Source organism: Ambystoma mexicanum, chromosome 11 (genome assembly GCF_040938575.1).
Source record: "Ambystoma mexicanum isolate Mex_15411 chromosome 11, UKY_AmexF1_1, whole genome shotgun sequence".
Taxonomy (NCBI): Eukaryota; Metazoa; Chordata; class Amphibia; order Caudata; family Ambystomatidae; genus Ambystoma; species Ambystoma mexicanum.
In genome coordinates, this window is record NC_090934.1 from 935,974,514 (window position 1) to 935,995,736 (window position 21,223).

At 47.6% G+C, this 21,223-nt stretch overlaps 1 protein-coding gene across 4 annotated transcripts in view; it reads right to left on the reverse strand.

Annotated features, from left to right (window-relative positions):
- The window catches only part of PHRF1 (PHD and ring finger domains 1), a 1,334,933-nt gene that overhangs the window by 971,307 nt on the left and 342,403 nt on the right, over positions 1 to 21,223 (reverse strand). For all 4 annotated transcript variants that reach the window (XM_069624056.1, XM_069624055.1, XM_069624053.1 and 1 more), the window contains exons 5-6: positions 19,742 to 19,825; positions 18,865 to 18,983 (exon numbers count right to left, since the gene is read on the reverse strand). In XM_069624056.1, the coding sequence (XP_069480157.1) occupies positions 18,865 to 18,983; positions 19,742 to 19,825 (203 nt within the window). The remainder of the gene's footprint in view (positions 1 to 18,864; positions 18,984 to 19,741; positions 19,826 to 21,223) is intronic.

The window sequence follows — 21,223 nt, forward strand, 5'->3', positions numbered from 1 at the left end:
AGCCGTGCTGGGACAGCCGATGCGGAACACAAACATTTGTTGAAAGGTCAACAACCTCCAGTTCGGAGGTCTGAACGTCACGCTCGCTGTCGTCATTCGGTGGCTGCGGCAGCGGGAGAAAATTCGGCCTTCGACATACCGTAGGCCATCCACCGTTTGACTCTACGCTCCTTTAATGTCTTAGGACGGAGGAGCTTACAAGCCGCGCATCCTCCTTCCTTGTGATCAAGTGGCAAGCACCAGTTACACAGTCTGTGCTTATCTTTCCAAGGGAATTAGCTCTTACAAATAGGGCAAAGCCTAAATGGAGTCCTCTCCATAGCAGAGGATGGGTAGAGTGACAAAGACCAAAGGGGTAAAATGAAGGTTAGGCATTCTCAGTTTGCATAGAAATGTCCACCCCGACCCCACTCTCCCTACTGTATAGGCCGGCGGAAGGCCAGGCCACGTGGTCGGCAGTGCCGACTGGATCAACGTTCATTTAATTCTGAAGGTCTTCGGCAGAGGTCTGGAACAGCCGTCTAAATAAGGGACAGATAGGATGATCTGATTATTTTATATAACTATTCGACCAAAGGTTGAGGGGACAATAAGAAATGTCCGACGAACTTCGCATCAAGGTGACCAGTATGCTGTGCGCAAAAAAAAACAATCTGAGGTACCTCAATGTGTGAGGGATCTTGAGTACACTACATGTCAGGTAGGGATAGTGTTACAGGCATGCCCATGTCGACATCCCCTTTTGATTCTCGAAAGACAAGCTGCAATACTCCACCATTACCACTGGATGTCGGACCATATGGACAGCATGTGATTCTAAGCAGATTAACAAACATCCAAAGTAAGGACACAATGGAATACAGCTTCTTCCCATACGCCTCCAAGATCATCTACGTGCCTACTAGCATTGCTGCTATGGAGGTAGATGATGACGCAGGCTTGGAGTATAGTGATGCCGCAGCGATCGGAGAGCATGGCTGAGGAAGGGCCAATAGCAAGAGTAACCCTGTCCATCTGCCTGTACTTTGCGTCCAGGCGTCGATTGACCGGCTAGAACAAGTGGGGCTTGAGTCAACCCTTCTTGGCCAGGGAGACTACATTGGTCTGCAGTGGAATCACCGTTTTGGCAGAGGGGCATCATGTGAAAGACTTCAGCCAGAATCCCCTCTGCCGGCTGCTCAGCCTCAGGCTGCGGTAGGCCCAGGTACTCCGCCAGCCCCGCAAGGCGTTCGTGGAAGGCACTGGCTGAGGATGGCGTGTCAGGATCCTCCTCAACCATATCCTGTGGATCAGGAGGATCCAGCGGAGGAGTAGGTAGCTGGCAGCTGGGGTATGGTGACCACGGCCGGAGGCTGGTACAGAGCTGCCTAAGGATTTGGCTGGGGAGCCGGAGACCGCAGGAGCGCCGGGGCCAGGCACGCCAGCGGAGGAGCTTGTGGTGCTGGTAGCATCGTAGGGAGCACCTTCATGATGGAGTCCTTGAGTATAACCCCCATCTGAGGTGACTTCATGAGCCTGAGGAACCTCTCGCGAAGAACCCCTCTTCATTGGCCCCAGAGGTTGTAGGGGGTACTCACGGGGTAGCAGGAGGCTGCTGGAGCCGCTGTATACCCGGCCCGTATGGACGCAGTGGGAAACGGCCCTGCGCATAAGGATGGACTGTGGGCCATGTACCTAGTTGAGGCCAGTCACACCTTGACACTCATTCATCCTCGAACTCCTGGAATGGCGGATGGGTGCTTCCGTCTGGCACGGCAGCCATTTTGTTGAGCTGCCTGCCACATGCCTGCAACGTGTTGCTCTGCTCGCTGGTCCCAGCCTCCTCAAAGACTTGTGTGTGGATCAAAAGGCCTACCCTGATCCTCGGGCGTAGACCCGGTAGGTGCGACACCCTCGACCCGGGGGTCGGTAGAGCTGCATTTAGGCGCCCCCGTGGACGTATTGCCAGTACTAGGACGTAGCCATTCGGCCATACTCCCGGTACAAGGGCGGAGCCCCTCAGATGACAATCCGGTACAAGAACCTTCCGGTCCTTCAACACTGTCACCGAGAGGATCCAAGGATCCCTCGGCCCAAAGGCCGATAGCTGCAGCAGCCTCGGTGCATGTGCTGGTACCAGGACCTGAGCGGGCCCTCCCACATGGGCGAGTCCTTGGGAATGAGTCTCCATTGCAGGTGCGATGGAAAATAGTGGCCCTACCTTGGGCCTGGCTCAGTGTTTCACGAAGGCAACATCTGGAAGAGCTCCCTCCACTTGGCTAGTCTGTACTTGAGCGATTTCGATGACAGCGTGTCGCACGCTGTACAAGCTTGCCAACCGTGGTCTGGGCCAAGGCAACGTAGGCAGAAGGCATGGGGGTCTGAAGTTGGGAACAGCCCGTTGCAGGATGGACATCTGCTGAACCCTGTGGAAGTCGACATGCAACTGAGAGGAGCGTGACACCTGTGGACCAAGTACCTGAATGATAAGAAAGACAAAAACAATAAGACTAAGAAGTATCCGCGCGTGGAATTACATGGCCGAAGCCAAACCCAGGAGTGCTGATTAATTCGGCCCGTTCCCGTCTGACGGAGTAACGGGGCAGAGGTGTGGCGCCGGAGGGCATAGTCAGAGCAGTGCATGCTCCCAGGGTCACACCCCCACGCCTCTAAATTTAAAGGGGAAGGTTTTTTTCTGGTGAAAAATGTTCCATCTCCCATCCCTTGGAAGTGACACCCATGCAGTATGGAGTAAAGGGGACGGGACGTAAGAGTAACGCTGGGTATTAAGCGCGTTACAAATAACCAATCATATAACTACCCTCCCTTGTCCTCACGCTCAACCACCCACGTTCGCTCGTTCGCACACTCAACCACAAACCCAACCACAAACCCCACCACCCATCCATTTATCCACTGGTCTTCCACGTGGGTTACTAGAGTATCATTGTCTATATAGCTCTAGTATGGCACTGGTCAAGTATGGTTGAAAGGGAGAATTGGCAATAGCTAAAGGTCTATGTCACGGGTGCATACTTGGCCTCACTTGTTTACATTTGTATATCAACTATATAGCGAATGAAATCAGCCAATTAAAAAGGTAGTTGCTGCAATCCTAAATGGTAAGAAAGTCAGCATACATGCAGATGCAATATTAAATTCCAAAACACCAGTAGACTGTCTCAACAAGCTAATGCTTGTTAACAAAATGTGTATGAAAAAGGGGCTGGAAGTTAGCCTGAATAAATCCAAATCAATGATCTGTCGTCCAAAAAATAAAACTTTAAAAAATCTTGATCTAGGGGAAATGGAAGGCAAATAGAGTAAGTTAAACAATTTTACTACCTCTGGTATCGTATACACTGGTTTGGTGTTGATGTTCACAAAGTGATAGTTTACTAGCAAGTACGAGTCAAAAGGTAGTCTGGGGAATAGATGTACAACAGCTGCACTGAAAGTATATAACATGAAGGCAGTTAATGGTGCAACGTACGGTGCAGAACTCTGGGGACATGAATCATGTGAACAATGAATATGAACAGAAAATGTAGATCTAAAGAGGCCACTTGGAATATCAAAGAATACCCTCAATGCCTGTTTAAACCTAGAGCTAGGTCATAGACCTGGGCAAAAAGAGAAAAATAAAGCCTCTACTGTACTGGATTTGGTTATGGACTACCCCATCGCTATCAACCTACAGAAACCACATCATGAGAGTTCTTAAGGCCAAACCCTAGAGTACCTTCAAACTGGCAAGCCATGTGAAGACAACAGCTGAGAACCTAGGCCTACCTAACCTCGAGTGCGGGCCCAAGGCCATTTTAAAAGATCAAATTCACGTCAGGGATGCATTTAAGATTAGAAGGTGGTCGGATTATGTAGCAAAGGTAGCAAACAGTGAGACTCGTTGGATTTCCCAGTCAGTGACCACTTCAAGACCTACTTTGATCAGGTCAACCCAATAGCCCAGAGGGCGCTATAGCTCGAATTTAGACTTCAGATTTCGTCACTGGGAAAACCTATGAATAAATGGAATATTCACAACCAAGTGATCTGCCCATTTTGCCCAGATAAATCTGAAACTTTGATTAACTTTCTGCTCATATGTCTTAGATACAGTAAAATGTGCAGGAAGGCCCTGAATCCAATGCTTCTTGCAATAGGAACAAGGGGCACAAAGGAAGTAATAAGATTCTGCAAATCCAGTGAAAACATTTGTTAAAGTAGCACAGAATGTGACCAGCAGTAGGACTGTTCGAATGAGAAAAATCTGCAGAATTGTGAATTGAGTAAAAATATAAGCAGCTCCCACCTGAACGCATTTTATGAAAATATGACTGCGGTGGTTTACGAATATGCATTTTATAGAAAGTCAAATTTAGAGATGTATGACAAGTATTTTTAGAGAGGTCATGTTTGTAGGTTACTTGATTTTATGCTATTTATCCAATTCTGTGTTAGGTCATTGCACGTGCCCTTTAAATTGTGAGGGTTCAGTAACTTATATGAGAAATGGATTGGCAGGACACCAGGGTTTTTATACTTTAGATAGTATGGTCACTTGCAGTTAATTATATACTGGATAATTGTATCTTAAAAGTTTTCAATATTATTGGTGTTCATATAGCCAAGACTCCCCAGGGAAACATGATTAATGAAGTTTTGGAAATCTAATCAATGTTTTATAATAAAAACGTTGCCACACTGGATTAAGCAAATATATGTGTGTGTATACACATTTATGGAAATAAGAGAGATGGATAGCAAGAGATATCAATATTGTTGTACAAGAGGTTCATGACAGGCCTGTAAACACGATCTGGCAAATGTTATATGCTTAGGATGGGGGCTTGTGACCTTGTCACAATATGGATGTTGTCGATTTTATGCTATGTCCTCATGTGTGATTATAAGTGTTGTATTGTGTTCTTTCATGGATTTTGCAGAAAATAAACACTAGAAGACCACTTCCCCCGTCCACACACCCAACCCCTCTTATACACACACACACACACATAGCTGAAAATTATAACATTGCTCCAGTGGCCCTTGTTGGGGTGTGCTCTTGGACTGGTGGGAAGATCTTTGTGTGCAAAAGCACAACATTCCTGGATGAGCAGTACCATTAATTTAGCAATACTTTTCCCACTGGGCAATTATATTGTCCGGCTCCAAAAACCATGGAAAACTGTTTTGACTTCTGTTAGGGAGATTTTTGCACAAACCTCTTGTGAGGGCTGTGGCTGTCTAACCATCTAACCGCAAAATGATGTATTCCAACCAGAACGAAATACCAGACATCACTAATGGTGGTAGCTGTAGCAGAGCAGTCAGTCTTAAATTAAGGATGGCCGATTGGGAAGCACCGTTTGTCCTCCCAGTTAAGCAAAGAAAACAAAAATATATACACTTTAAACTTCTCATACGTATCTAGGCATTTAAATAATTGCTTATTTGAGACAAAGAATACAGAGTGAATGAGTAAAAACAGTACATGTAAATTAAGCATATACCCACTCCTACACTAACATCGAAGGCACAGTACATATAGTCAAAAGGTGGTTTGGTGGAAAAAGGGGAAATTATAGGTGAAATCATCAACAGGACCTCAATGCTAGCCATGTAATCCAAAACCTCAAGGACATAGTTTTAAGAAAATTACACTTGTGCACCATACGTAGGTCAGATCTAGAGGGGAAGGGGGAGCACACAAAAACAATTCCAGATTCCACAAAACGTTTGCAAATGTTTAGGTTCACAGCAACAACTCGTCACAGTTTTTGATGTCCCTCTCCCACCTCACCCCAAATAGGTGGCAGGGGCACCTTATGCAGACCTCCTACAAACGGCTGCGTGAGGTACACCACCCTTTCATTTCGGGTGTGGGGAGAGGGCCACCCAAAATGTGTGGAACAGGCCCCCCAGTAGATTGGGGAGTAAGGTTTGGTCACCCTGGGGCCATTTTGGCACACCAATGTGCCCCTCTGCGCCAAGGCAAGTTTCATAAACAAAAAAAAAATGGAAAATGGTACACTACACTTTAGGGCGGGCTGAGGGGCACCCTAAACCGCCAGGTAATTTTATAATGTAATGAGGGTGACCCTCTACCCCCTACACCAAATGCAAGGGGGCAGCTCATTCAGCCCTCCCTGGGGTCAGATGCCCCTTCCTAGGAGCAGATATCTGCCCCCAGGGAGGGCTACAAGGGGTTCCCCATTTCCCCTCGGGGTGAGGGACACCCCCCTTTTGGGTAAAATAAGTCCCTGGTGGCTAGTGCCCCCACTCTCCCCCCCCCGCCCCCAACTCCCACCCAAAATTCCTCTTGTAATTTTTTTTATTTCATTTTTCATTTTGCCCCTTCCCTGGGGCCAGATCATCAGCCATCTGCCCCCAGGGGGCCCTAACCTGCAGGCCCCATCATTTGCGGGGCCTGCACACTTATTCCTGGTGGCCCTCCCCCACACCCCCAATTGGATGGGGGGGGGACACCTCATGTACTCCTGCCTGGGTGCATAAATCTGCCCCCAGGGAGGGCTATAAGGGGTGCCCCCCCATTTCCAGTTGGTGTGCCCTACCCCCATCCCCGTTCTATTTCTTTTTTAATTGTTATTTTTTGCCCCCTTCCCTGGGGGGGCAGATCTGCCATCTGCCCCCAAGGTTGTGCACATATGTGCCCCCATGCTGGGGGGTGGGGGGGAGGGCTGCTTACTGTAAGCAGATCCACCCACGTCACAAACGTATCCCTGGTGATCCAGTGGGTTGCTGGTCACGGATCGAGCGCTCTGCGCCGCAGCGTGACCAGAAATGCATCAAAAATGGTGTCTTTCGAAAGGGGAGAATTTCCCCAGACACCATTTTTCATAAATCCATGGTGGTCTAGTGGGCCCCAAGGCCCCAAACCCCCTCCCACCTCCCTTCGATTTTTTTCATCACCCCTGGGGGCAGATGCTCACTGCCCCCAGGCGTCTCCTGCACTGTGGCGCCATGCTTTGGGGGCTTGGAGGAGAGGGGGCCGCTTACCAAGTAAGCAGCCCCCAGCTCCCAAAACAGATCCCTGGTGCTCTAGTGGCCGTTGCTGACCACGGATCGAGCGCTGCACCCGATCCGTGACCAGCAATGCTGTCGCACAAGCTATCGCTGGAAAGGGGAGAATCTCCCCTTTCCGGCTGCGATACCTGCCTCGATCTCCGGCTGCGATACCTGCCTCGATCTCCGGCTGCGATACCTGCCTCGATCTCCGGCTGCGATACCTGCCTCGATCTCCGGCTGCGATACCTGCCTCGATCTCCGGCTTGAAAAACAGCCGGAGATCGAGGCAGAGTAAGGTGAACACTCACCTTCCGTTTTCACCGCGGCATCCGAAAATGGCTGCCGCAGTGAATTTACTTTCAATTTCATGTCGGCGTGCGTCAGGCATGCCGACGTGAAATTGAAGGTAATCAACCCCCAGGCAGTGAAGGGGGACCTCCCCCTCACATAGCCCGGGGGTTGGATTACAGTTTTGTGCCTGAAAGGACAAGGTATCTCGTCCTTGGCAACAAGGAGGGAATCCTAAAGATGAGATACCTCGCCCTTGTCACTAATACGGTTAAAGCTCTTTTTGGATCCAACCTGTGTAATCTTTCCTCCTCCTTACTAGGAGTTGGAGGATAGAATACACGTAAAAACAATTCGGACTTAAAATGAAAATCAGAGACCACTTTAGGTAAAAATTAGGGTTTAACCCTAAACAAAACTGTCCTTCTGGAACACAGTATAGGGTGGTCCAGAAGACAGTGCCTGCAATTCGCTCACTCTTCTTGCAGATGTTAAAGCAACTAGAAAAGCAGTTTTCCATGTCAGTAATCTTAATGGACAAGTGTGCAAAGGCTAAAAAAGGAGCACACATTAAGAATTGTTAGGGAGAATTCTCTGTTTAGGCTGAATTTCCTAACCTAGTGAGTCCCCCAGCAGCTTTGCTGTATTTTAGGGGTTTATTTTTTCTCCTGCCAAGAGTGAGACTCTTTTACCCTCACTCTTGGACATGATTTGAGTGTGTTTCTTCGACTCTAGATGTGTTTAATGGGCTATGGGGTCTTTTACTCCATAGGGCTTCATGTGTTTTTGTGATGTGTTACACACAGCACCCTCAGTGCAGTAACACAGGGGTGTCATAGTGACCCCCCAGTATAGACTCCATACCCTGGGACTGGCTAATGTCTCCCAGGGCATGTAAAGTCACCATTGACTTTATTGGTCTTAAATTCTGAACAGAACCAGTACAAACCATCATATTGTGGACGTACTGGCTGGGGCAATTCAATTGCCCCAGGGTCTGTTAGTCGAGGGGGCACGTCTCCGTCCCCCCTGATCAAGTTTTGGCTGGTGGCAGTGGATACTATTTATATTCAACCGCAAATATTTCTCTATGGGATTTTCCCATTGTTCGAGGCCACTATCTTTATTTATTTAATTACGATAGCCTCGAACATACCGTCAGTTTATTTAATTATTAATTCTCCGGTTGGTATTTTTTGCCAAAACTCGGTTCTAAAATGGCGTTTGTGTTCTCTTCTGTGACTCCAACCCAAGTCGAGCCCTTTGTTCCACTTTTTGGCGGGCTTCTCCACAGAAGCCCTCCAAAGTGGTGCCACTCTGTCTGGGTACTTAGGAGGGGTGGAAGGGGATTTAGGCACCCTGGACTGAGTTGCCTAGGCAACTCAAGTCGCACTCTGTCCTGATTGGCCCAAGTGGTGAGCCGGCCGGCTCACCACTTAGCATGTTTGAGTGACAGCTAGGCTGAGTGAATGGGGGTTTTCTGCATAAAAGCAGGGCTTTGGGGACTGGAAGTTCAGAAGTCGCCACAGGACCTAAGAATCCGACGAGGGAGAAACTGCCACGACGACACCACCGGTGGAGCCCTGCTGGACCGCCTCACCACTTTTCCCAACGACAGAGGAGATCTCCAGCCGGAGAGTCTTCTTCCTTTGACTGGTGATAACCAGTTTCACTGTCTTTTCGCCTTCCCGACGTATCTCGTGGCCGCCTTGCCTGTGCCAAGCACCCCGGCAACCGGGATACCACATTTTACCACGACCGCAAATTAAAGGTTATTACCTTTAACCGGAAAACTCTGCGGCTGGTTTCTACCCTGGTAGTGCAGCGACCTTCATCTTTCCTCCAAGTCGAGATCTCTTCCCCTGGACGACGACGAGACTTGCACCCACCGCCAGGAACAACTGCCACCGCTGGAGGATCCTTCCCACTTAAGGTACCGTGTCCCGCCTGGCTTCCCTTGCCACCGACTGTACGGGGTAGATATAGCCCCCGGCTTTCGAACCTGGGTTAGCCTGGGACACCCTGGCTAAACTTTTCTGAGCCTCTCTAAACTCTTTTTGAACTCTCTGCAAGACTTTAAGCCTAGTGTAACTGTGATCTTAGGCGCATTTGTGCTCTGCTCTCTCTAAGAGTGGGCCCAGCCTTTGGACTTTGGCTCACCAGTGACTTTTGCTCTTCTGCCTTGCTAACAGTGTTCCTAAATCTTAGAGTGGTGTACCTTTCCATATTCTGTCTTTTTCCCTCCCTTTTTCACAAACTTATTGGAGTGCCATCTAGTTAAGCGCTCACATCTGTATGAAAATAAGTGGTGTTTTACTAAGACTTATCTGATAAGGAATAAGGGGTGTATATATTATAATAGTAAATGTGTTTAGAGTGTTTTACAATAAGAGTGCTGGAGTGTTTCAAACAGTGTGTTTTTAAATAATTATATACTTTGATACCAAAGCTCTGGTCAGTGTTTGCTTGTATTATTGTGTCTGAGTACCTATTGTGTATACTTTGCATACTGCCTAACTCTACTTGAGGGAAGTCTGACTGCTCAGCCACTGCTACCAGGTAAATCTGGGTGGTACAGACTGCTACCAAGTGGGTCTACTGCTAACACCTGTAGTCCTAAATCTTTTGCAGCGTTCCCTAAGGGAACTGCACAGGTTTCTGCCCAACAAGAATTTAAGGGCCAGATTGAGATCCCAAATTGGCACTTGAAATGGGTAAGGAGGAACACAGTGAGTCCTTTTAAGAATTGCACTACCAAAAGGAATTTTGAAATGGGAGCATTCCTCCGTGCGCTTGAAGATGGAAAGCGCCGCAAGATGACCTTTGATGGTTCCAACATTTAGACCTCCATGTGCTCCATGGACAGGAGGAAGGACAGTACTTCCGGAATAGAACATAGAAAAGGATCGACATTCTTTTCTCTGCACCAGTTGCAAAACTTTTTCAACGGTATAGAGACTTTGTTGCTGGCCTTCTTGCCAAAAGCAACACCTCCATGACGTCATCTGGAAGGTTCCAATCCTTGTGTCTCAGCCTTTCAGATACCAAGCGTGAAGGTTGACCGTTTTGACCTCTGGATGGAGAACCTGACCCTCCATTTGTGAGGGAAGGTTCTCTCTCTGAGGAAGATGTACTGGGGGACAGATGGACATGTCTAGAAGGTCCGGGTACCACGTTCTACTGGCCCAATCCGGGGCAATTAGGATCATGCGGCTCCCGAAGCGTCTCAGTCTCCTGATGACCTGAGGAATGACAGGAATCGGCGCGAACGCATACAATAGTGGGAAATTCCACTCCACCACTAACGCGTCTCCCAGGGCTCCTCTCGGGGGAAATTCCCTTGAGAAATACCTTTGATGCTGGTTGCAAATAAGTCCACTTGAGGGGTTCCCCAAAGGGCGAAGATCACTTGAATGACTTCCTGAGCCAGTTCGCATTCGTGGGACACCGTGCTCTGCCTGCTCAGAGTATCTGCCGTCATTCTGCTTCCCAGCTAAATGAACTGCTGTTAAAGAGATTCCTTCTTGAATTGCCCAATACCAGAGCTGCATTGCCTCTCTGCACCGAGGTAGTGAACCTACACCTCCTTGTTTAGATAATGCATGGACACGGTGTTGTCCATTCTTTGCCCTGACGGATGGCAGTAAAGCTTTCAGCGGTAGTCTGATTGCTCTCGGCTCTAAAAGGTTGATGTGTAGTTTGGACTCCGGTGGAGTCCAACGACCGCTGATTGTCAGATCGTTGGCATGAGCCCTCCACCCCATGAGTCGCTACTGTGATCTCCGGCCATGGTTGCCAAAAAAGTTCTCCTTTCAGGATATTCTCTGCACACGTCCACCATAGAAGATCTTGTCGAACCCTGTTCGGAATCTGGAGAAGATTCATCATTTGACCTGAGAACTGGGACTATTGAGTCTTTAAAGCCCATTGAGGGGATCTCATCCTCAGACGTGCCTCCGGCACCAGGAGGATGCAGGATGCCATGAGGCAGAGTAAACTTAAGTCATAGGCCTGAAGATTTTGGAATTTGAAAACCATCTGAAGAATGTCTTGAGCCCTCGACCTGGGAGACGAGCCCTTTCCCAAGGATCTATCTAATACAGCTCCTATGTATTGGAGCCGTTGGTGTCATTTGTAACTTCTTGAAATTGAGGGAGAAGCCCAGTCTGTGGAGGAAGTGGCAAGTGACTTACAGGTGATCCAGTGCTTGTTCGACAGAACGTGCTCTGATCAACCAATCATCCAGGTAGGGGTAGACGTGAATCCCCCTGCTCCCTCCCCCCCCCCCCCCATCTCCTGAGGTGCGCTGCCACCACTACCATCAGTTTGGTGAAAACCCTCGGGCGGAGGTCAATCGAATGGCAGGACTCGAAACCGATACTGTGAGTTGCCAACTACGAACCTCAGGTATTTTCTGTGCTTGAGATGAATCGGCAAATGAAAATAAGCATCCTGGAGGTCCAATGCACCAACCAATCCTGGAGTTGAAGGGCCTGAAGGATCTGAGAAAGGGTAACCATCTTGAACTTGTCCTTCCCGAGGAACTTGGTCAAGTTTCTTCAGTCCAGGATGGGTCTCAGTCCTCCGTCCTTTTTGGGGATCAAAAAATACAGGGAGTACCATCCCTTGTTCCTTTCCGCTGCAGGTACTGGTTCTATAGCACCTTTCTCCAGCAGGGTTAGAACTTCCTGCTGTAGGAACGGGTCTGAAAAACTTCAAAGGGTGTCTCCCTGGTGGATTGCTTTGAGGTTGCGTTAGAAAAGGAAGGCAGTAACCTTGGGCTATTATTTCTAGAGCCCAAACAACTGAAGTAATGGCTCGTCATCCTTGCAAATGCTGTGACAGCCTGCCTCCTACATGTGTCTTGTGATGCAAGTCCTCAAAGTGGTTTTGTGGCGGTTGCTGCAGCTGCTGATGGCAGAGAGGCTGTAACTGGAGCTGGCTTTGCACGTTTTCCACGCCCACCGCGAGTGGCCTTTCTCTGGCCTCTTTGACTGGCCATTCCTCTCGCTTTTCCATATGAGGAGTAGTAACGATAGGATCGTCCCACTCCAAGATTGACCTGGCGCACAAAAAGGCTTAGGTTGCTTAATAGCAGCTCCCAAAGACTTGGCAGCTGCCTTTGAGGTCTGCAACCTCTCAAGGCTCTCGTCAGCCTTGCTGCCAAAAAGGTGAGACTCGTCAAAGGACATGTTCAGGAGATGGTTCTGCAAATCTGGTGCGAGGTCCGACTTCTGTAACCACGCAAATCTGCGCATTATCGTGCTAGTGACAATGGACCTGCTCACACCATCTACAGTGTCCAATCCAGATTCAAGGGATTCCTGCATAGCCTCCTTCCCATCTTCAACGATGGCTAGGAACCCTTCCCTTTCGTGGCCTTCTGGTACGTGCTCTGCCGCCATTGCAATGCACCCCCACAGTGTGTACGAAAACTTTGCCACGGCACATGTGGAGTTGGCTGATTTTAACTCCATACTCCCAGCTGAAAATACCTTCCGTGCCCAGCCATCCACATGCTCATCGTCCCTGTCCAGAGGGATAGAAGGGTACGCCAGTTTGTTAGAAGTTGTGGCTGCCTGTATGACCAAACTCTCGGGAGTGGGATGTTTAGACAGATAGCCGGGGTCGCTACTGGCAGGGCGGTATTTTGAAGTGAGTGATTTATTCACTGGCGGAATAGAATCCAATTTTTCGCCACCCTATTTTGCAAGGCTTTGTGAAAAGGTAGTATTGGGTCTTCATATACCATGATCCAATATGTCGGTTAGATCATCTTGGATGAATTGGGCTGGAAGTGTGGCCCATCCTAAATATTCTATCACCTTTGTCATTAGTGGACGGTATGATGGACTGGCATGTTCTGTCTACCAAAGACATTTTCAGGAGATGTATCAATACCACTTGCATTGTGTAGTGATTCAACCAAATCCCTCATCCTGCTTTCTTCTGAAATCAGACATTCTGGGACATTTGGGGTGCCATATTCCAGCCCAAAGGGTACATTCGCATCAGATTTCTCTTGTTCCTCAAAAATGGAGGTCAGGGACTTTAAGAACTCCTTCCTAGGAAGAGGCTTGAAACCCTTTTCTGGGAGAGGTGGAGGAGGAGTATTAATGGGTCCTGAAGGCATTACAGGTCTTGTAGCCTTTCCCTTTCCCTTTTTCAGGCTGATTTGGCCAAACTGGAGCTTTCGGCGCAGAGGGCTTCGGGGGCGACGTCGACAAAGGCGTTGATGGCGTCGGCGTAATACACGTCTTCGATGGCGTTGAGTCGCTCTTCGAAGACTTGCACTTCGAGGTGTTTTGGTCTCGGATGGCGCCGGTGACCTCGAGCTGTCGACTCGACTGGCTTTTCTCGATCTGCATCCTAGAAGGTTCTCTATCCTTCCTCTTTCGATCACCCGGGCTCGAGGGCGCACGATAGTCTGAGCGATGACGCTCCCGGCTGGCTTCCGAGTAAGGCGCGGACCAAGGCTTTGCTTTCTCGAACACCTCCATCATTTTGACCCTGCTTCCCATTCTTCGGATGACGAATGTGTCATTTCATCCTTTTTGGGGATTCGTCCGAGGACGAAGTGGAGGAGGACCTGTGGCGTTGTTTCTTCGATTTTTTTGGTCGAAGATGACAAACGATGGGAATCGCTTCAGGGCCTGGACCTATGCCTTTCACGTCGAGGAGATTTCTCCTCACGGGACCTCGACTGGACGCTAGAGGCTCTACGGTCTAATTTAAGACCTACCTGTAGTTTTCCCCGCCTCTCTCGCAAGGCCTTACCTGTCATCGCCTGACACTTGGTACAGGACTCCATGTCGTGGCCTTCTGAGGCACCACAAACACACTCGGTGCGTGTCTGATCAACATTTTTGAACCGCACGACTTGCACTTCTTGAAACCCTATCTCGGGGTCGATGACGAGGACATATTCGTTATATTTAGTTATTCTCACATAACTTGAGGCGCGCCGAATCTCCAAAGCAACGTTTACTGCAGAAAAATGGAACTGAGGCCAACGGGCACCGCGCGTGCTACTTAAAACACCCGATGAAGTCACCCTCAACGGAGGCCTTCGAGGGACCATCGACGCAATGACATCGACGCACAGCACCCTCTGCCGAAATTTTTTTCTGAAGCAGCTGAAGCTAGATGGAATACATCTAAGATGAGGAATATGCTGGAGGACACAATCCACTCGAAAGTGAACTACTAGTAACCCCCCCCCCCCCCCGCCGCTACCCAAAATCAACCTTTTTGATCCATGGCTCAGCAGCACCCTGATCGCACACGCCAACTAGACACCTCTCAGGAGATCATACCCCATCTCAAAATGGTACACACCCTCCCTTGGAGGACAAACCCCAACACCTAAAAAAAAAAAACATCAAAAAAATACAAATCGCTTGTGCAAGATTAAATAGGGCCTACCTGAACGAAATAAGAAAATGGAAACCGTATTTCTAACTCCAATAATCTGAGCGGGGAACTCCACAAAATCATCACTCAATTCAAGACCCTGAGCTGCCCAACTCATCAATCACGCAAGCTTTCTGCAACACACTGACTTTCACAACACCGTTACGGAGAGACGCCTCATCCTCTCCTAAACTAGCCTAAGTCAACACCCCTTCTCCCATCATATCCCTCCCTGGCCCACTTGGCCAGTCCTCTCCTCGTTCACACCCATCTCCAACTTAGATTTCCTCAATCTCCTAGCACTAAGCCAGCCCACGGTCTCTCTTGGAGAGCCCAGTCCCACTACACTTAAAAAACAAAAAACAAAAAAACACACAACTACAACATGTGCTGGCAATGTTTCTCAGGCCATTCTCAACAATGCTCCCTCGTCTGGTATCTTACCGGAAGCCTTCAAAACCTGATGCGTCATGCCCCTTTGCAGAAAAAGTCTCGACCCCCTCCTTTCAAACTAAAGACCCATTTCCAACAGCTGCTTTGTTGCTAAACTCCTACACCGCACTCCTTACAAGCAACCTCGGTCTATTCACAGCAGACATGCTCCTCGACCTAGCCTAATCTGGCTTCAAACCCTTTTGAGGAACTGAATCCGCTCGTTTACATCCGGACTATCTAAAGAACCGACTCAGAAGGATGCACTGCACTCATCCTGATCAATCTATTTGCTAGTTTTGACACCATTGAACACATGGACGGGTGCCACACACTAGGCAGAGTCGCTGCTCTAAAATGGATATCATTACTTTTGAATCAATGCTCCTGCGTTGCACCTCCACTCCTCACCCCTTCTCTTCAATCTCTAACTCGGCCCACTGCCAGCACTCCTACGCTCTCACAATCTTTCATGCTATACCTTCACAGATGACACCCAGATCATTTAAGATCCCCAAAATAGAAACATCCCCCGACCAAACCTCTCTGCAATCGATCACTGGATGACAGCCAACCAACTTCTCAACCCTGGCAAAACCAATACTATGCAGCAAAACCATTCATACCGAACCAATACCCTGGCCACATGCCCGAGGAGCCTCACCTGCAGCTTCCACCTCTAACAAACTTAGGCTGTACAATGGACTTCGAGCTATCCCTCTCCCAACACAAACTCTGTCTCCAAAACTTGCAACTTCTACTTACGCATCCTAAGACAAATCTTCAGACACACTTCAACACTTGCCATTCTCTCCCACTTACACTATGCCAACTATCTAGGTGTCCCAGTATATCAGCTGAGGAAACTCCAACAAATCCAAAACTGAGGCCAGACTCCTCCTCCTTTCTCTCTCACCCAGAGGACATATCACCCCCACCCTCAGAGTACTACACTGGCTCCCTATAAGTGACAGGCCACCTTTAAAACCATGTGCATCACACACCACGCCTTCCATAACACTGGACCAGAGTTCCTCCAGGATAAGATCGAATCTGACCTAATCTCTCCGATCAAGCTCTGCACTCCTTCTCGTAACACCCTCCACCCCCCCTCCCAACTTCACCCAAAAGGGAGTTGACATCTATGGCCAAGCCGGCCAAGCCCCTTCCATCTGGAACTCCCATCCACTATACATCTGCTGCAACAAACATTAACTTTCCTTCAGAAGGGTAAAAAAGCAGCTCTTTCCAGTGAAGCCCTGGAACGGTTCTATATTCATTCATCCCCGGTTTATTTTTTCACTGATGTTTTTGCCCAACTTCTTTTGCCGAAAAAAAACAATTTTTTTATGGGGGTTACCCCCAAAACCTCCTTCCCTTTTATTTATTCTCGATCATCTAACCACCCTTACCCCTTATATGCCCTTACCCCCCCCCCAACCCCCATATTTGTCAATGCGTTTTTTTGTTGTTGAGGAAATACTAAGCAGGAAAGAAAACTGGCGATGAATGAATGTTGCACCCCTGGAACATGTAGTGGAATGGAGTCCCTCCCCCATCAAGACACCGTTCCAGTCACAGCCACGTTCCCATCCAAAACAGCCGCTCTGCAAGGTGCAACATAAAACGGATCAGCCAGGTCATCATCCCCCTAGCAACAGTGCAAAACTCCAGCCAGGCCAATGACCCGACACCAGACGGTGCCGGCCGTTCTCGTGGCGGCCCACCTGGCAAACTGGCAACCACAGACCACTTTCCACACAACTCAGTAATCCACTGACAAAGAACATGTCAGGCTGTTGCCAAAGCCCGAATGAGGCACATGGCCACACTCAGGCGGAGGCTGGCTGCAATCGTGGCGGCCCCTGGCTGCAATCGTGGCTGTTCCCAGCTAGGGACAGCAGCATCCCTCTAAATACACAGTGCACAACAGTCCAGTCTATAAACTATCACATGCCAAGCCTTAAGATTTCCTTCCATTGCTCAAACTCAGTATTAGGATATCTTATCCTCCGAACTCACCTCTGTACAGCTAGAAGACCTTAAATTTAGCCCATGTAATGCACCTTTATGTATAAGCACTGCCAGCAAATGACAAAGATAAGCAGGGAGACTAGATATTGCATCTAGAACATAAGAAGAAAACCAATCTATCATGCCTGGAAACTGCAATTTTTATAGCTTGTCCATGATGCTTGGAAGACCTATTACAGCAATACGGCTAGTGGCCCTAGAGGACTGTCTCACGGACCACAGCACCAACAACAAAGCTCCATCCAAGTACTCAAGGGACGTATAAACGCACCACTTTGGTGGACTAAGTTGCAAGAATAACTAGCCACACTCCTGCAGCAGAATACAGCAACGAACTACAACAAATTCAGTCTACCTGGGCACATTTCGCCTACTTACACCAGACTACGCCTCAACACCTCTGCCATTAAAATACAGTAGCTACCTAGGACAAAATACGGTCCAAGTGGACAGATAACAAGTTTCCTGCACACACATTCTCCTGACCTTCCTCAGCACCCATCCACATGCCTGATCTCTGGTGTTGCTCGCAGGAGCCGGGCCAGCCCGCCTAAATCCTTACCTTGGCCAAAATGTGCACACGTTTTGTAAACCTCTGACAATTTCCCATACTCTGGACTGCGGTCCCAGAGGGTGCTCCCACCACAAGCTCGTTGAGTATAGTAGTGGTAAAAGCTGCTATTTAAATCAATACAATATAAAAATCAGTGGCACAGGCTAAAATTCCAGGCACTGAATGAGGGGCCAAGAAAAGAAGTCTCTGGAGCCAGGTAATTGCCACAAGAGTGACTTTGTGAGAGATACATTTAAGTCCAAAAGATCCTCTTGGGATTAAACTGGACAAAGTCAGGCATATCTGTGGTCATGGAGAAAAGAAATGCAAATACTGGTTCTACCCCACAGGTGCGGAAAAGACAGCAGCCGACCCAAAGGTGCAACAGAAAAGCCCATTTTTAAGAGCTCAGTGCCAGATTCTAGACGACTCTTTGGGCTGCGATGAAGCAGAATTCGGGCAATCATGGTTAAAAGGGACCTGCAAAAATCTTTGACAAATAGCCCACCAACCCAATACCCAGATGGAGGTACACCAGGTGTGCTGCTCGAAATAACAGTTCATGCGAGACCAAACAAAGCAGTGAGTACAAGTGCCATGTACAGAATATGGTAAACCAGGGCCTTTATCCTCAGACCAATGACAACCCAAAGGGCCAAAAAGAAGGCAGTTTGTTCTCCACAAGAGTGGTGCCCACCAGCCAGAAGTGAAAGCAACAGCAAAGATAGCTCGAAGAGGAACCAGACCAAGCAGATTTGGACAGCTGAATGAACAAGATGGGGCAGCCAGCAGAAAACCGCCCCACAAAGGAAATGATGGTGGAGGTGACTAAAGACAGCCAAAGCAAGCTGGTGAGGTACTTTTTTGGGGTACAAAACACCATTCTGGGCAAAAGCAGCTTCCTACTTCTAGCAGGCGACAAATGTAGGACAATGGGATCCCTGCATTAAAATAGTCCAGTACTGCTCCAGCATGGCTGTGTCAGCTCAGCATCCAAGGATGTCCAGTGGCCGAAAGTCCAACCCAGCTGGGAGTATCTAGAGACCTTAGTGAACTAGTGACTTTAAGTGTGGCTAGTAGCTAGAAACCTGAAAATGTTTATAAACAGTTTGTAATCTCCAATCAACACGGCTTACCCTGCATCACAGCCATCACAGAGAAGAAGGCGGTCCTCTCGGTCACACCGGCCACACACTTCACAATTGGTAGAATCATCATCTTCAGCCTCCTCCTCTGCATGGTTCTCAATAGGAACCTTTGGGAAAAGCAGGTTTTAAATTGTTAGAAATAGCAGAACCTGGGATATTCATAGCTGCGCTTCTACAAAGGAAGCCTTCCAAAATCTGGGATAACTAGAGGCATGAATGCAAAAAGAAAAGTTTCCTGTGGTTTGCAAAACTGTTGTCAACATTATAGAACCATTTATGTTCTCAACGTGTCTGATTGATGGTGCCTCACTTTTTGAATACAGGTTTACATTTTAAATCCGTTTAGATTGGGCCTTAGCCCCTTTGTAAATGGGCTCACAGACAACCATGTCACATTGCAGCATGTCCTAAACAGTAACATGTGATCATGCTATAAGGTGCTAAAAAGGTAGCAACGTTTTTCAACTAGAGGTCTACTCAAAGAGCAAATAATTTTAGTAATAAAAGTCAAGCTGGTGCTTCTGTGCCAGGTACTATGCAAACCAGGTTTATAAAACAAATAATGTAAATAAAAAGTCCACTGTACTGGCTTTGGAAATGCCAATGCTGGTTTCATATAAACGGTCTTACATGGCAAATCGTTCAGTGTAGGTGTACTTTGGGAAATAAACAAACGTCAAATGAGCAAGAAATGCAGATATGAACAGCTAAAATATCACACAAAAAGGTAAATGGTTCAAAGGTGAATCTACAATAGTGTGTGGTGGGCATTGGTCTCCTTTTAACCCTACTTTATCAGGTTCTTCTAAACAGTTACCATAACTCACAAACTTGTAACGCTTTTCAGCTTCACCCAAATACGTACCTTTTTTAAGATGGCGCCTTCAAAGTGTGCTCGAATACAAATACAGGAGAACGCAATACGATCCACTGGACAAGAGTTGGCATTCTGTGGGGCAAACATAAAAATGGTGTAAAACTTACTTTATACATAAACGACTAAAAGCATGTACAGGCAGCGAAATGTACCAACTATACAACATTTAATTAAAAGCACTCCCATTCTAAGCTTACTGTCTATCAGCACACTGCCGAGTATCCAGAAAAAATATCTTTGGTTAACAAAAAACAGTCATCGATTGTCCAAGATGAGACAGCATGGGCACAGCCGGAGAGGATGAAGCCACAGTCCAGAAGTGTGCCACAACAATAGGGCAAGTAGTAGGAAACAGGCTTTGGAAGGGAATAGTGAACACATTTCAGGGAGAATGTGGAAGGGGGCAGTTAATAAGCAGCATAGTTAATTGCAACGAACCATCAGGTAAAACATGCAAAAAAGGGAGAGGAGCAATCTCAGTAATACATTGTGGAAATAAGCATGCTCATTGTGTGCATTGCTTTCCAGTACTCCCAAAATTCCCACTTCCCCAAGAACCGATTTCCAAATCTAAAATGTTGGCTTGGAGCAAACCAAATAAGTACATTTATCCCAGTTTTCATAGCCCCAACTAAAGAAGCACCCATTTATTGCATAGACTGATGCATCTGCTTGGAGATGGATATTTATAAAGAAGTAACCAGATGCGCCAAACTGCGCTAGCTTGAGGGAAAATACAATTCAACAAACGATGAATTCTTCGGACACTATGAGGGAAGCTGAGCGAGTTAATTAGGAATCTGGTGAAAATCCTTTGGTGAAAGAAAATTAAGTCCCCGTAGTGACCACAGCTATCCTAATCGACGGCTCCATTCTTAAATACTGTTGGGATGTGATGTGCAGACAGTGTACGGGACTGGAGCACTCTGCAAAGAAGACACTTAAAAAATTAAACAAAGCAGCCAGGCGTTGCTTCAACAGCCAGCCAGTCCCCTAATATTTTTCAAGAATACGTAGCACATTTGCTAGCAGAAACAGAGAAAGGGCCAAATGAACTGGGGGAGGGCCTACGAGTACAGTCAGTGGTGGAAGTGGAGAAAATAAAACATTGGTACTCTGACTCGATCCAAAAAGGAGGGCGTGGGATAGTGGGAGGAGCAGTGAGGTAGTGCAGGGCTGACCCTTTGAGCTGCAATCCTTATTGGCTCTTGTTGCATTGGGGCTTAACTAGACAATACCCGAGTAATCACAAACATGGCACTACATTTGTTTATTCGATACAGTTAAAGAGTATAATAAATATAAATCTCTTATCCAACTGTGCCGGCAAGTTAAATAACATACTATTTGACACATACATCTCTTTAGAGCACGTGTATTAGTCTTTTGTACGAATAATTTACACCAAAACACTAAAATAGCTTAAATATATGGTATTAAATATAAAAATGTACAGGAACAATGTCCGTA